The 11,175-nt window shown below is 41.9% G+C and overlaps 1 protein-coding gene across 9 annotated transcripts in view; it reads left to right on the forward strand.

The window, feature by feature from the left end:
• The window catches only part of ABLIM1 (actin binding LIM protein 1), a 344,682-nt gene that overhangs the window by 81,002 nt on the left and 252,505 nt on the right, over positions 1–11,175 (forward strand). For 2 of the 9 annotated variants that reach the window (XM_017543826.2, XM_037743981.1), the window contains exon 1: positions 733–1,093. The exons of 4 other annotated variants lie outside the window; for them this stretch is intronic. In XM_017543826.2, coding sequence (XP_017399315.1) covers positions 1,030–1,093 — 64 coding nt within the window. In that variant the 5' untranslated portion in view covers positions 733–1,029. Of the gene's footprint in view, positions 1–732; positions 1,094–11,175 lie in introns of those variants that run through there. 3 more of the 9 variants (XM_017543840.2, XM_017543847.2, XM_017543834.2) reach the window with 2 other exon arrangements.

Consider the following 11,175-nt stretch of genomic DNA (forward strand, 5'->3'; position numbering starts at 1 on the left):
CCTCCTCTCCTGCCTCAGCCTCCTGAGTAGCTGGGACTACAGGCACGCGCCACCATGCCCAGCTAGTTTTTTGTAGTTTTAGTAGAGACAGGGTTTCACCATGTTGACCAGGATGGTATCTCTGATGCCAAGGATATTTGTCCTAAGTATCTTTTTCCATTTAAACTGTCTTCATAACTTTTCCAATATGCAAAATTCCTGGTGTTCAAAAATGACTGGGAGAAAAGTTGCATTGTGGGTTGTGGGTAATCCAGCCCAACATCAGGGCATTACTGATGAAAGGAAAAAAATGCCTCTTTCCTGAGTCTTTCCAGATGAGGTCATTGTTTTCAGACAGCATGTATACCTAATATAAAAAGGCTCAAAGTCCATGGCTGGTCTCATACCAGGACTTTGTCAGGGAAATGTTTCCTAAGCCATGATGAAGAATCAGGCTGTTAATTTTAAAAAGCCTCTCCAAGTTATCATATTTTTTTAAAAATTCTAGTATTGAAGAAAATAATTAAAAGCCCATCTGGTTGAGATAGTAATTCATTAAGGAAAAAGAGAAGGCAGAAGGCTTGGGGAAAATGGATCTTTTTTTTTCTTTGTTTCATGCGTTTCAGTTCTTGTGAAATGACAGTGACCCAAATCTGGATTCTGGATTGTGCAGAGTGGAGGAAAATCCTAGGAACATTCTTGGCGTGTTTTAATAGTGGCTTCCCAGAAACGAGTGTTTTCTGTGGGTGTGGTGTCAATGAGCTGATGTGCTTTTGCAGGGGTCTCTTTAGAAGTGGGAGGGGCAGGCTGGAGGGAAGAAGGGGATGCGGACTCTGTACGTGAGGAAGGACCTAGACTCACTCAGGAAACTCATTCTTTCTGTGCTGCCTGTGGCACACCCACTGGTGGCACACCCCTCCCTCGGGTCCAGTTCAGCCCACAGACTCCTGGGAACAGGGCCAGGGCCCAGCCTCTCCTTTGAGGAGTGCTGCAGCCTTTCTGTGTGTCAGATACCTAGTGAAGAAAAGCTGAACCCCTAGAGCTTTGTGCATGTTAATGACCTTGGAAATGACTGAGTTCATGGACCCTCATCACACCATCGGAGACTACAAAGGTTAGACCGTCCATTTCGTAAGCTTGGCATATATTCTGTCTGGGGTTGACCATGTCTATAAACATGAGGAAAGATGCAGGGCTTTTCCATTTGATAAAATTGTTTTACACTTATTATCATAACATGACCATCTATTTCTGTGATAGTAAATATCTGCATAAAATGCACATTGTATTTGTCAACATATTTACAGGTATTCTTAATGTAGTAGGATGTTAAAATCGACATGACTGTTTTGTAACAGGTGCCTGGCTCAACTCAACTTAATATAATAGGATGTTCAACTCAACATGACTGTTTTGTAGCAGGTGCCCAGTTCAACTCAACTGGTTTGCTGGGCACATTAAAAAGCATCCTCAGTGACTACGGGCAAACACCTGTGATCCTATTTCCGGGCCCTTTGTCTGAGTTTGAATGCCATCCCTTGGATGCTTTCCCTACAGTTGTGTTTGATGGGGGAGTTTGTTTCCTGGTGAGGCTGGCTTCAGGAGTGCCCCAGCTGATCCTGCTCAGCATCCCTAGGGGCTGACAGCCCACACCACCTCAAACAGAGCTGCCGAGGGTGGCCCCACAGTCTCGCAGGTTGCTCCATTGAAACTTACAGACTGTGCCGATCACTTGCTGATTCTTTTGATACTGGACCCCTTAAGATAAGAGAGTGTAACTTATTTTGGTTTCTGGAGAGTAGACTCATGGGTAATTCCAGATAAGGCAGATAGGCTGGGCCCCCTCCCTCCTTCACTTCCGATCTCGCAGCTCCTCTCAGTTTCACAGGATCTCCGGTGAGCTTGGGTTTGCCTTTGTACCCGGGACTGGTAGGACTGGGGAGCCCGGGTCTGCTACACTTCACATGTACACACTTGTTAAGAGGTACAAAGGAATCTGAGGTTGGCACATGCTGTAACTGATGAATAATTCATGGTGGCTTTTTATGCCACACAGTTTTCTCCTGTAAATGAGCATGATTTTGAAGACCATGCTGATTTAAAAGTCCCGTAATGTGGATTCCTATTCCTTACTGACCTGCCTTAGACATTTATTGTAAAGACGAAAGCTGACAAACATTGGAATAGTAAAATGTAAAGTTGGAAATAGCCCCACGTGGGTGGTCAGCCAAGAACTCTGCTCCAACTCTTCCCTCGCCTGTTCTTTCTAAAGTGTAAGGTCACCTCAGGTTCACACAAGATTATTTTGACACTTTGGGCCTTCCTCAAGCATAGAATCTGAATTTTAATAAGGACACTGTGCATATTAATTAGAATGCATTCATGTATTGCTGATATATTTAGAGTAGAAAATTATGATGCCATGTCTTTTCCAACTGAATGGGGTCCTAGTGATAAAATTAGAATATCTCAAGATGTCTAGATGTCTTTAAATGAATTTAAAGTCCTCTGTTGTACTGTACAAAGAGTGGATTTTACTTTAGATTTCCAGCAAGATAGGGCAGGTTTTGGAAGAAATCTTACATGCAGAGAGGCTGTAAGTAAACAGAGTAAATGATACATCTAATTATATTTTTAGTGGTCAAACCAGAAAGTACAACTTTCTTTCTTTTCCTTGTTTTTTAACTACTCTCCTCCCTTCTACTCCGTGGCATATTTTTAAGGTATTTGGAGTTTTTCCACTTGCTACCAGCTGGAATCTACAGAAACTGTATCTCTAGAACACTCAACAGTTGACTTGAAGCTCAGTCATAATTAAATTGGAAGTTGGCAAATTATTCTGAGACTTAAAAACAGGCACACCTTATGTTTGGAACATAAGGGGTTTTGCGACTCTGCATTGTTTTAAATGTACTCTCTGTAGGGAATACGGGCACTAATTTTAATTCACTTTTTTAAAAAAAAACAAAAGGATATTTTGAAAGGATATGTAATAAACAGGTCTGACCCTGCTTACATTTTATTTCTTGTTCTCATTAGCTGGTTCCCTGGTGTTTTAAAACAGCAGCAAACCTTGCAGCTGTTCATCCATCTCTCCTTAGTAAGAGAAGATCATTCTGTCCTTTCTCTCCTGGCACACCTTGAAAGCATTAGCTAGTTAGATGGCTGTTGATTTAAGACTGATACAGTGACTTAGAACCTTCTGCTCTAAAGGATATACTTAGAGTTAGTATTTGCATACAATTAATAGTAATTTGGACATTTGAGATATCCAGCCTTCAATTTTATATTAAAATCTGACTGCTGACATGTATGTCTCCATTGTTAACATACTTTAAATGTTGGGGTGGTAGCCAGGAAAGCAATTCAGAATATAGGGATTTTATGAGACTTATCACTAAATGTCATTCATTTCCAAAAAGGGGAAAAACACAACGTGCTGATTAGCACTGCTTTTAGGTTTCATATGAGAGAATGGAAACGCCAGACAGGTTTTCCTGCTTCCAAAGGCAGTCACAGCTGCCACTGCAAATGAGCTCTGCCAAAGTTGGTGACCAGTGGGTCAATCAGAGCATGACATTGCTGGGAACGTGCCCAAGGAGTGGGAGCAGGCAGCATTCTGGGAGAACTGGGCACTGGATTTCCATGAAACAGTCAGCAATAGAATGAGTCTTGAGAGCTTCTGTCTGAGTCATATGCTCCCTAGGCTTGTGACCACAGCAGGGTACCTTGAAAATCTTCCTGGAACAGAAACTGTCCAAGCCTGGTATCACTCTTCTTTGTAATATTTTGCCCGGAAAACATACGTCCTGCTGACGTGAATTGAAGTGGTGTAGAGAGTTAGAAGGGTAGTAAACACAGTGCTCTTGGGGAAATGCAGCATGTTAATAATGGGGTGGTGGTATTTTGTGGGAAGCACATCCCTGGTGACTATTTTTAAATGGTTTAGGCTGGGTGTGATGATTCACGCCTGTAACCCCAGCACTTTGGGAGCCCAAGGCAGGCGCATCACCTGAGTTCAGGAGTTTGAGACCAGCCTGGTCGACATGGTGAAAACCCATCTCTACTAAAAATATAAAATTAACCAGGTGTGGTGACACACACCTATAATTCCAGCTACTCTGAAGGCTGAGGCAGGAGAATCACTCGAACCAGGAGGTAGAGTTTGCAGTGAGCCAAGATTGAGCCACAGCACTCAAGCCTGGGCAACAAGAGGAAAACTCTCTCTCTCTCAAAAATAACTAATAAATAAATAAAATGGTTTAAATGGTCTGCTAGCCCCATTTTCCGTATAAATGTAATGCTGGTCGTATGAATAGCTAAATGTACCTGCAGATTCATGGATTAATCAGCCACTTCACTGATTATGGCTCTTGGCTCCACCCACATCTTTATTTTTTTAGGTTTAGAGTGACTCTCACTGTAATAGTCTGTCTCTAATTGGTAGCTTCATCAGGGTGGGTCTGCTGATGAGTCATGGAGCCATCCCTGGACTTGGCATTGGAGCTGTTCTTTAACATTTTGCCGTAATGAATTTACCGAGCACTTTTCAATAGGTGGCAGGCACCATGCTAGGTACTGTTCAGAATAAACCTCTGTCATGTAGAATGATAATCCTGAAAGGTCCACTGGCATATATGGGCATCTAACCAACATGAGACATTATGTAATGACCTGCGCAGAGTGGAGAATGTGAGTGTTGGGATCAATGATCTGAGAGGATGTCATCACTTAAAGACGTTAGAACGCTGGCTAGGGAGGGCCCACTGGTTACAAGGGTCAGATCTGAGCACAGGTCACTTCTCACCATGGCTCCAGCATGAGGGAAGGGTGTCTCTTGTCCTCAAAAACCATTTCTGCCTCTTTGTCACTGCCAGAGCCACAGAGGATTGGGGATTTATTTTCCCCTTGCTAACATGATTGTTCCTTGGTAAATTTCAAAATGATTTAAACAAATAAAAATGCATAATTATAGACTTGTAGAAGGAGTGCGTGCTCCTTTTGAGCATGATGCACTGGTGAAGTGTTTGAGCTCTAGACACAGAGATTTGGTCAGATGGCAGCTTGGATATCTACTGGCTGTATAATCTTGGCCAAATTTCTCAACTTCTCTAAGCCTCAGTTTTCACATCTGTAAAACAGAGATAACAATACTGTCTGCTTTATAAGATTGTGAGGATAAAGTGAGAATATCTATAAAACTCATGGCACAGTGCCTTACACATAATAATGAATGGGTTATATAATTGGCAATTAGAGTTCCATCTGGGAGATTCAGATTCTTGCAAATTATTTATGTGGTTGAATAGTGCTATAAATCCAAGGCCTTGATTCTAGTTTGGTAATTTTATTTTAGTTTTATGTCTGTGTGTTTTGCTTATTTTTAATTACACAAATCATACAAGAATAGGCTTTCATTGTAAAAATTTCAAACACTACTTGAGAGGCAAAAGCTCCTTTTGACCGCTGCCCAAACTTCTGGGATAACAGCTATTCATTGTTTTATTTATCGATTTTGTTTTCATCAAAGTAATGCATATTCCTAGTTTTAAAAGGCAGATAGTGAATGGAAGACAAAAGAATGAGAGAACCAAGGAGTGTAGAGATCTTCTGGCTTGACTTCCTAAGATGACCAAAACTGGGGCGTTTCTGTTCCGGAATGTGGCGTTTCCCAGTGAGACCTTTTGCATTTTTATATTTCACAGTTGAATAAACATGCAATTTATTAAATGTTTTAAGATATTGCTAATTTGACCTGTTTGGTGGGGAGAAAACTAATAGTAAACAATAGGGGTCTGGCAGGCCCTCAGGATAGCAGGCAGCACACTTTTTTTGTAAAGATCTAGATAGTAAGATTTTAGGTTTGATGAGCCATATGGTTGGTGTCACTGCTGCTGCCCTTCCTTCCTTCCTTCCTTCCTTCCTTCCCTCCCTCGCTCCCTCCCTCCCTCCCTCCTTTTTTTCGTTCCTTTTTTTTTATTTTTATTTTGGGACAGGGTCTCACTCTGTCACCCAGGCTGGACTGCAATGGCACAATCTCAGGTCACTGCAACCTCCGCCTCCTAGGCTCAAGCCCCTCCTACCTCAGCCTCCTGAGTAGTTGTAATTGCTACTACTGCCACAAGCACACACCACCATGCTTGGCTTTTTTGTATTTTTTGTGGAGGCGGGGTTTTGCCATGTTGCTCAGGTTGGTCTTGAACTCCTGAACTGAAGCGATCCACCTGCCTCAGCCTCCCAAAGTGCTGGAATTACAGGCATGAGCCACGGCGCCCAACCTCTTCTTTTCAAAACAATCTTTCAAAATTAAAATGAAAACAAAAGCAAAGACAAAAAAGAACCCATTCTTAATTTATAGTTCATAGAAAATTGGTCTGTGGGCCAGAATTGGCCTGTGGGCCATAGTTTGCTGACCCCTGCCTTAGAATAGTAGAGGAGTAATAGATATGGAATAAACAGCTACCTAAAATCAGATGCTTATGATCACTGGTACTGCCCTCTCCCCACCTTACTCATTCACAAGACTGTGGGCTCCATGAAGGAAGAACCTGTCCTTCCTGTTCATCATTGTGTGTCAGTATCTTTCTGGTATAACAGCTGGCATGTAGCAGACACTCAAGAAAAATCAATTTAATGAAAAAAGCAAAATCATTTTAAAAAATCAGCAATTTCTTCTGATGCCTGGCACTTGTGGTTTTCAAAAACTTTAGAGTGCCATTGCTAGAATTTGCATTTAGTCATCTATTGTTAAGAATGTAAAAGAGCCAAATCCTAACCTTCCTTTGAAGTAAATCAGTAGATAACGTTTACAGTGAAAAAAAAAATCAAAAGATGGCCATATAAGCATCTTATTTAGAAACATGGAAGTAAGTCCGAGATAAACAGTTAAAAGAGTTGAAAAAGGTTGCCTCCTCTATCTTACCCCAACTCCTCACACAGGGAACAGGGCTAGGACCTTCCAGCTTGGCGGAGCATGTCATGTCATCTTCAGCTGCTGGCAGCATGGGTTAGCCTCCTGGCAGAGAGAAGAAGGCGAGGAAAAACGGGGTTTCACTCTTTGCCATAAAGATTGTCAACTTGTCCTATTTACATCCTTCTTCCTGCAGTCAGCAGGAGCTGGTGCCTCCAGTTTCTGAACCTCTCCTGGCTTGCCTCTAGTGATACCTCCCCCTCCACATTAAGTTTCAGCTTTTTCTTTCTTGTTTACGTCATCCATCCATTTTTGTGGTTGTTGTTGTTGAGACAGGGTCTTGCTCTGTTGCCCAGGGTGGAGTGCTGTGGTGCAATCACAGCTCACAGCAGCCTCAGCCTCCCAGGCTCATCTGATTCTCCCACCTCGGCATCCCTAGTAGCTGGGAGTCCATTTGTGTGCAACCACAGCCAGTTAATTTTTGTAGAGATGGGGTCTCTCTATATAGCCCAGGCTGGTCTCAAATTCCTGGGCATAAGCAGTCCTCCTGCCTTAGCCTCCCAAAGTGATGGGATTATAGGTGTGAGCCATCTGTAATCCCAATGTTAAAAGCTAGAAAGCACCGAGCCATCCATCCACTTTCTTGCTTTCAAAATTGTGCAGACATCTCTTGTTCCTCCCTTGTTGTTCCTCCCTTGTTCTCTTTGAAGTTTTGGTAGGGCACAGAGATAAACACCATGTTTGGCCAGAAGTTCACAGTTCCTGTAGATTTTAACACACAATTATTGTCTTATACTCCATCTCACATTTTATTTTATCTACAGAACAACAGAACTGTAAGTTCCTTGAGATTAGAGAGTGTCTTTTTTTTGGGGGGGGATGGGGGGAACAGGGTCTCTGTCACCCAGGCTAGAGTGCAGTGGCACAATCATGCCTCACTGCAATCTCAAACTCCTGGGCTTAAGCAATATGCCCACCTCAGCCTCCTGAGTAGCATACACCACCATGCCCAGCTAATTTCTTTATTTTTATTTTTGTCTAGGGACGGGATCTTGCTATGTTGCCCAGGCAGGTCTCAAACTCCTGGCCTCAAGTGATCCTCCTGCCTCAGCCTTCCAAGGTGCTGGGATTATAGGCATCAGCCACTGCGCCTATCCAAGAATATGATTTTTATGTTTTTCAGAAATCTCAGTAATGAGCACATGATTTGTGTTCAGTAAATTCTTATTGATAAGTTGATTTCTTTTGATATTTGGATAATAAAGGTCATTTCTATATATCACCCTTAAGAGTATATAGTTCCTTAAAAGCCATATCACTAAACAACAACAAAAAATTGCAACTGTTTCATTTTTACCTTTAAGATTCCAAGGAAATAGAAACGTTAAGGGTATTTTTAGGAAAGATACTCATATCAATTGGGTAATGTGGCTTCATAAACTATTCCAAAATTCCGAAGCTTACAGTGACAGCTATTTATCATTTTTCATGAATCTGCAGTTTGGCTGGGGATCAGCTGCTATAGGCTGAATTGGTGGGCAGTTTGGCAAGTTCAGTCATGTTTAGGGGCAGCTCTGCTCTATGCATCTCCCATCCTCCTCTTGGGACCAGCAGGCCATGCTAGCCATGGCCTTGTCATGCTGGCACAGAGGGCAAGAGAGCACATAGAAACATGCGTGACCTCTTGAGGCCTAGGTTCATAACTGGCGCACTGTCACTTCTTTATTCTATAAGCCAGATAAGTCACATCATCAATTCAAGTCTCAAAGTGAGAAGTCATTGCAAAGTTACATGCAAAGAGCATGGATGGAAGGAGGGGTGATAAATTCAGCCATTGGTGTAATCCTCCATGGTTTCTATGCAGTAGCGGTGGTTCTGGTGTGGACGCTTGTTGAGACTCAGTGAAATAAAATTCGTATGCTCAGTTAACCTGAAATACTTTATTCTTGGTTTAAAAAAGAAAATAAAAACACAATCTAACCCTTAGGGAACTTTCTAACTAAACTCAAGGAAATGGCACACAGATGAAATCAATGAATAAGATGTTTATAGAGCAAAAAGCTAAGAAATACAAGATTTGAATGCTTTGTGTGATTAGCCTAAAGCATACGTTTTCTGTAGTGAGCACAACAGTAAATATTCTAGTCTTTGTGGGCCAAATGGTCTCTGCTGCAGCTACTTAGGTCTGAGATGATAGCACAAAAGCAGCCATAGACAATACATAAATAAGTGAACATGGCTGCTTTCAACAAAACTTTATTTACAAACACAGGCAGCAGGCATTGGTTTACAGACCATTGCCCTAGACTACTGAACGAAATAAGAAAGAGTCAGCTATGGAAGCCTTCTTGAAGAAGAATCCATGGTTTCAAAGGTAATAAAGATTAGTTTAGCTTAACAAGACATGCTTTAGAAATAAAGTCAGAAAACAATTGTCTGGTTGTTCAGTAAATTTACCAACAGGTTAATGTCATTAGTTCAGTCAGAATGAAAACACTCATGAAAACTCATCATTCTTTCAAAACATTACTTGCTACAAATTATTTCTGCTCCGAAAGCCTGTTTGAAACCCTGTTTGCTAAGAATGTTCATGTTTTTGCTTAGCTGGAGAATGAGGAAAAAAGGACTAGAAATAAAAGGAAAGAAATACCTAATTAAAGTGATTTGATTTTATGCCATTTTAAAACATTTATTTGACTGATGTGACCTAGACTTGTGTAAAGGAACTAAAGGAATTAGAAAAGAATGATTGATTTTTAACCATCAGGAAACGGTGCAGAATTTGAATGGGTATTTTTCTACTGTCAGTTGTATTTCACTTAGATTTTACTCACCAGTTTCTGTGTGATTCCTCTCCATATTTGAAGATAGAATAAAATAAGGCCTGGAATACTGTTACAAAATGAACAGTTTTTTGCTAGAAATCTTTAATACCGGTTTACTCAATGATAGTCAGCTTGTAGTCGGAAACCTGTAGTTAGACGGATTTCTTTTTTTTTTTTTTTTTTTTTTTTTTTTTGAGATAGAGTCTGGCTCTGTTGCCCAAGCTGGAGTGCAGTGGCGCAGTCTTGGCTCACTGCAACCTCCGCCTCCCGGGTTCAAGTGGTTCTCCTGCTTCAGCCTCCCAAGTAGGTGGAATTACAGGCGCGCGCCAGCACACGTGGCCTATTTTTTATATCTTTTGGTAGAGACAGGTCTTCGCCATGGTGGCCAGGATGGTCTTAAACTCCTGGCCTCAAGTGATCCACCTGCCTCAGCCTCCCAAAATGTTGGGATTACAGGCATGAGCCACTGAACCCAGCCAGCTAGCCAGATTTCTGCTGATTAAATCCAGATACAGAAGAGTTTGGAGTGTAGCTTTAGGAAAGATGGGAAGGCAGACTGCTCCTTGGATAAGAGGCTTAATTCTATTAAAATTTTTCTCCGGCTTTATGCTTTTCTCAGGTGTCTCTGTTTTTTGTTTTTCGTTTTTTTCCCTCTGTTGGCAATGTCATAATACACACAGAAGAAGGGGCGTGAAGGGGATTGTTTTACTTCATTCATTTCACTCTGACTTACTGAGCTCCTACCATGTGCTAGTCACTGTGCCAGGACCTGGGGATATAGTCCCGAGAAAGGTGGCTGTGAGTCTTCCCTTTGTGGAGCTCATGGGCCAGCCACAGTGGCAGACAAGTGGACATAACATGCCAAGAATTCCAGGAGGGGCCCCCAGAGGGAGGGAACAAGGCTCTTCAGAAGTAATAGGGATTTTTCTTCGGGTAGATAAACATGGCCAGGTGTGGTGGCTCATGCCTGTAATCTCAGCACTTTTGGAGGCCGAGGGAGGCAGATTACTTGAGGTCAGGAGTTAGGGACCAGCCTGGCCAACATGGCAAAACCCCATCTGTATTAAAAATACAAAAATTAACCAGGCATGGTGATGCACACCTGTACTCCCAGTTACTTGGGAGGCTGAAGCAGAATAATCGCTTGAACCCAGGAGGCGGAGGTTGCAGTGAGCTGAGATCATGCCACTGCACTCCAGCCTGAGTAACAGAGTCTCTGTCTCAAAAAAAGAAAAAAAAAAATACTCCATCCTGGTTTTACATACATATGGTTAAAATAAAACTGCACTTTGAAAGGACTTAGGATTCTCCATTCCTAGTCATTAAGCCTGAGATTGGCAATAAAATTTAAAGGAATTATTGAGGGGTTTTAAGAACTCAATAATCTGAAATCCCCTGAGTTTCTTGGGAATACCATTTCCCCAGGAAACATAATCATATAAATCCATTCTCATGCTTACT

This window comes from Cebus imitator, unplaced genomic scaffold, assembly GCF_001604975.1.
Source record: "Cebus imitator isolate Cc_AM_T3 unplaced genomic scaffold, Cebus_imitator-1.0 Scaffold161, whole genome shotgun sequence".
Classification (NCBI taxonomy): domain Eukaryota; kingdom Metazoa; phylum Chordata; class Mammalia; order Primates; family Cebidae; genus Cebus; species Cebus imitator.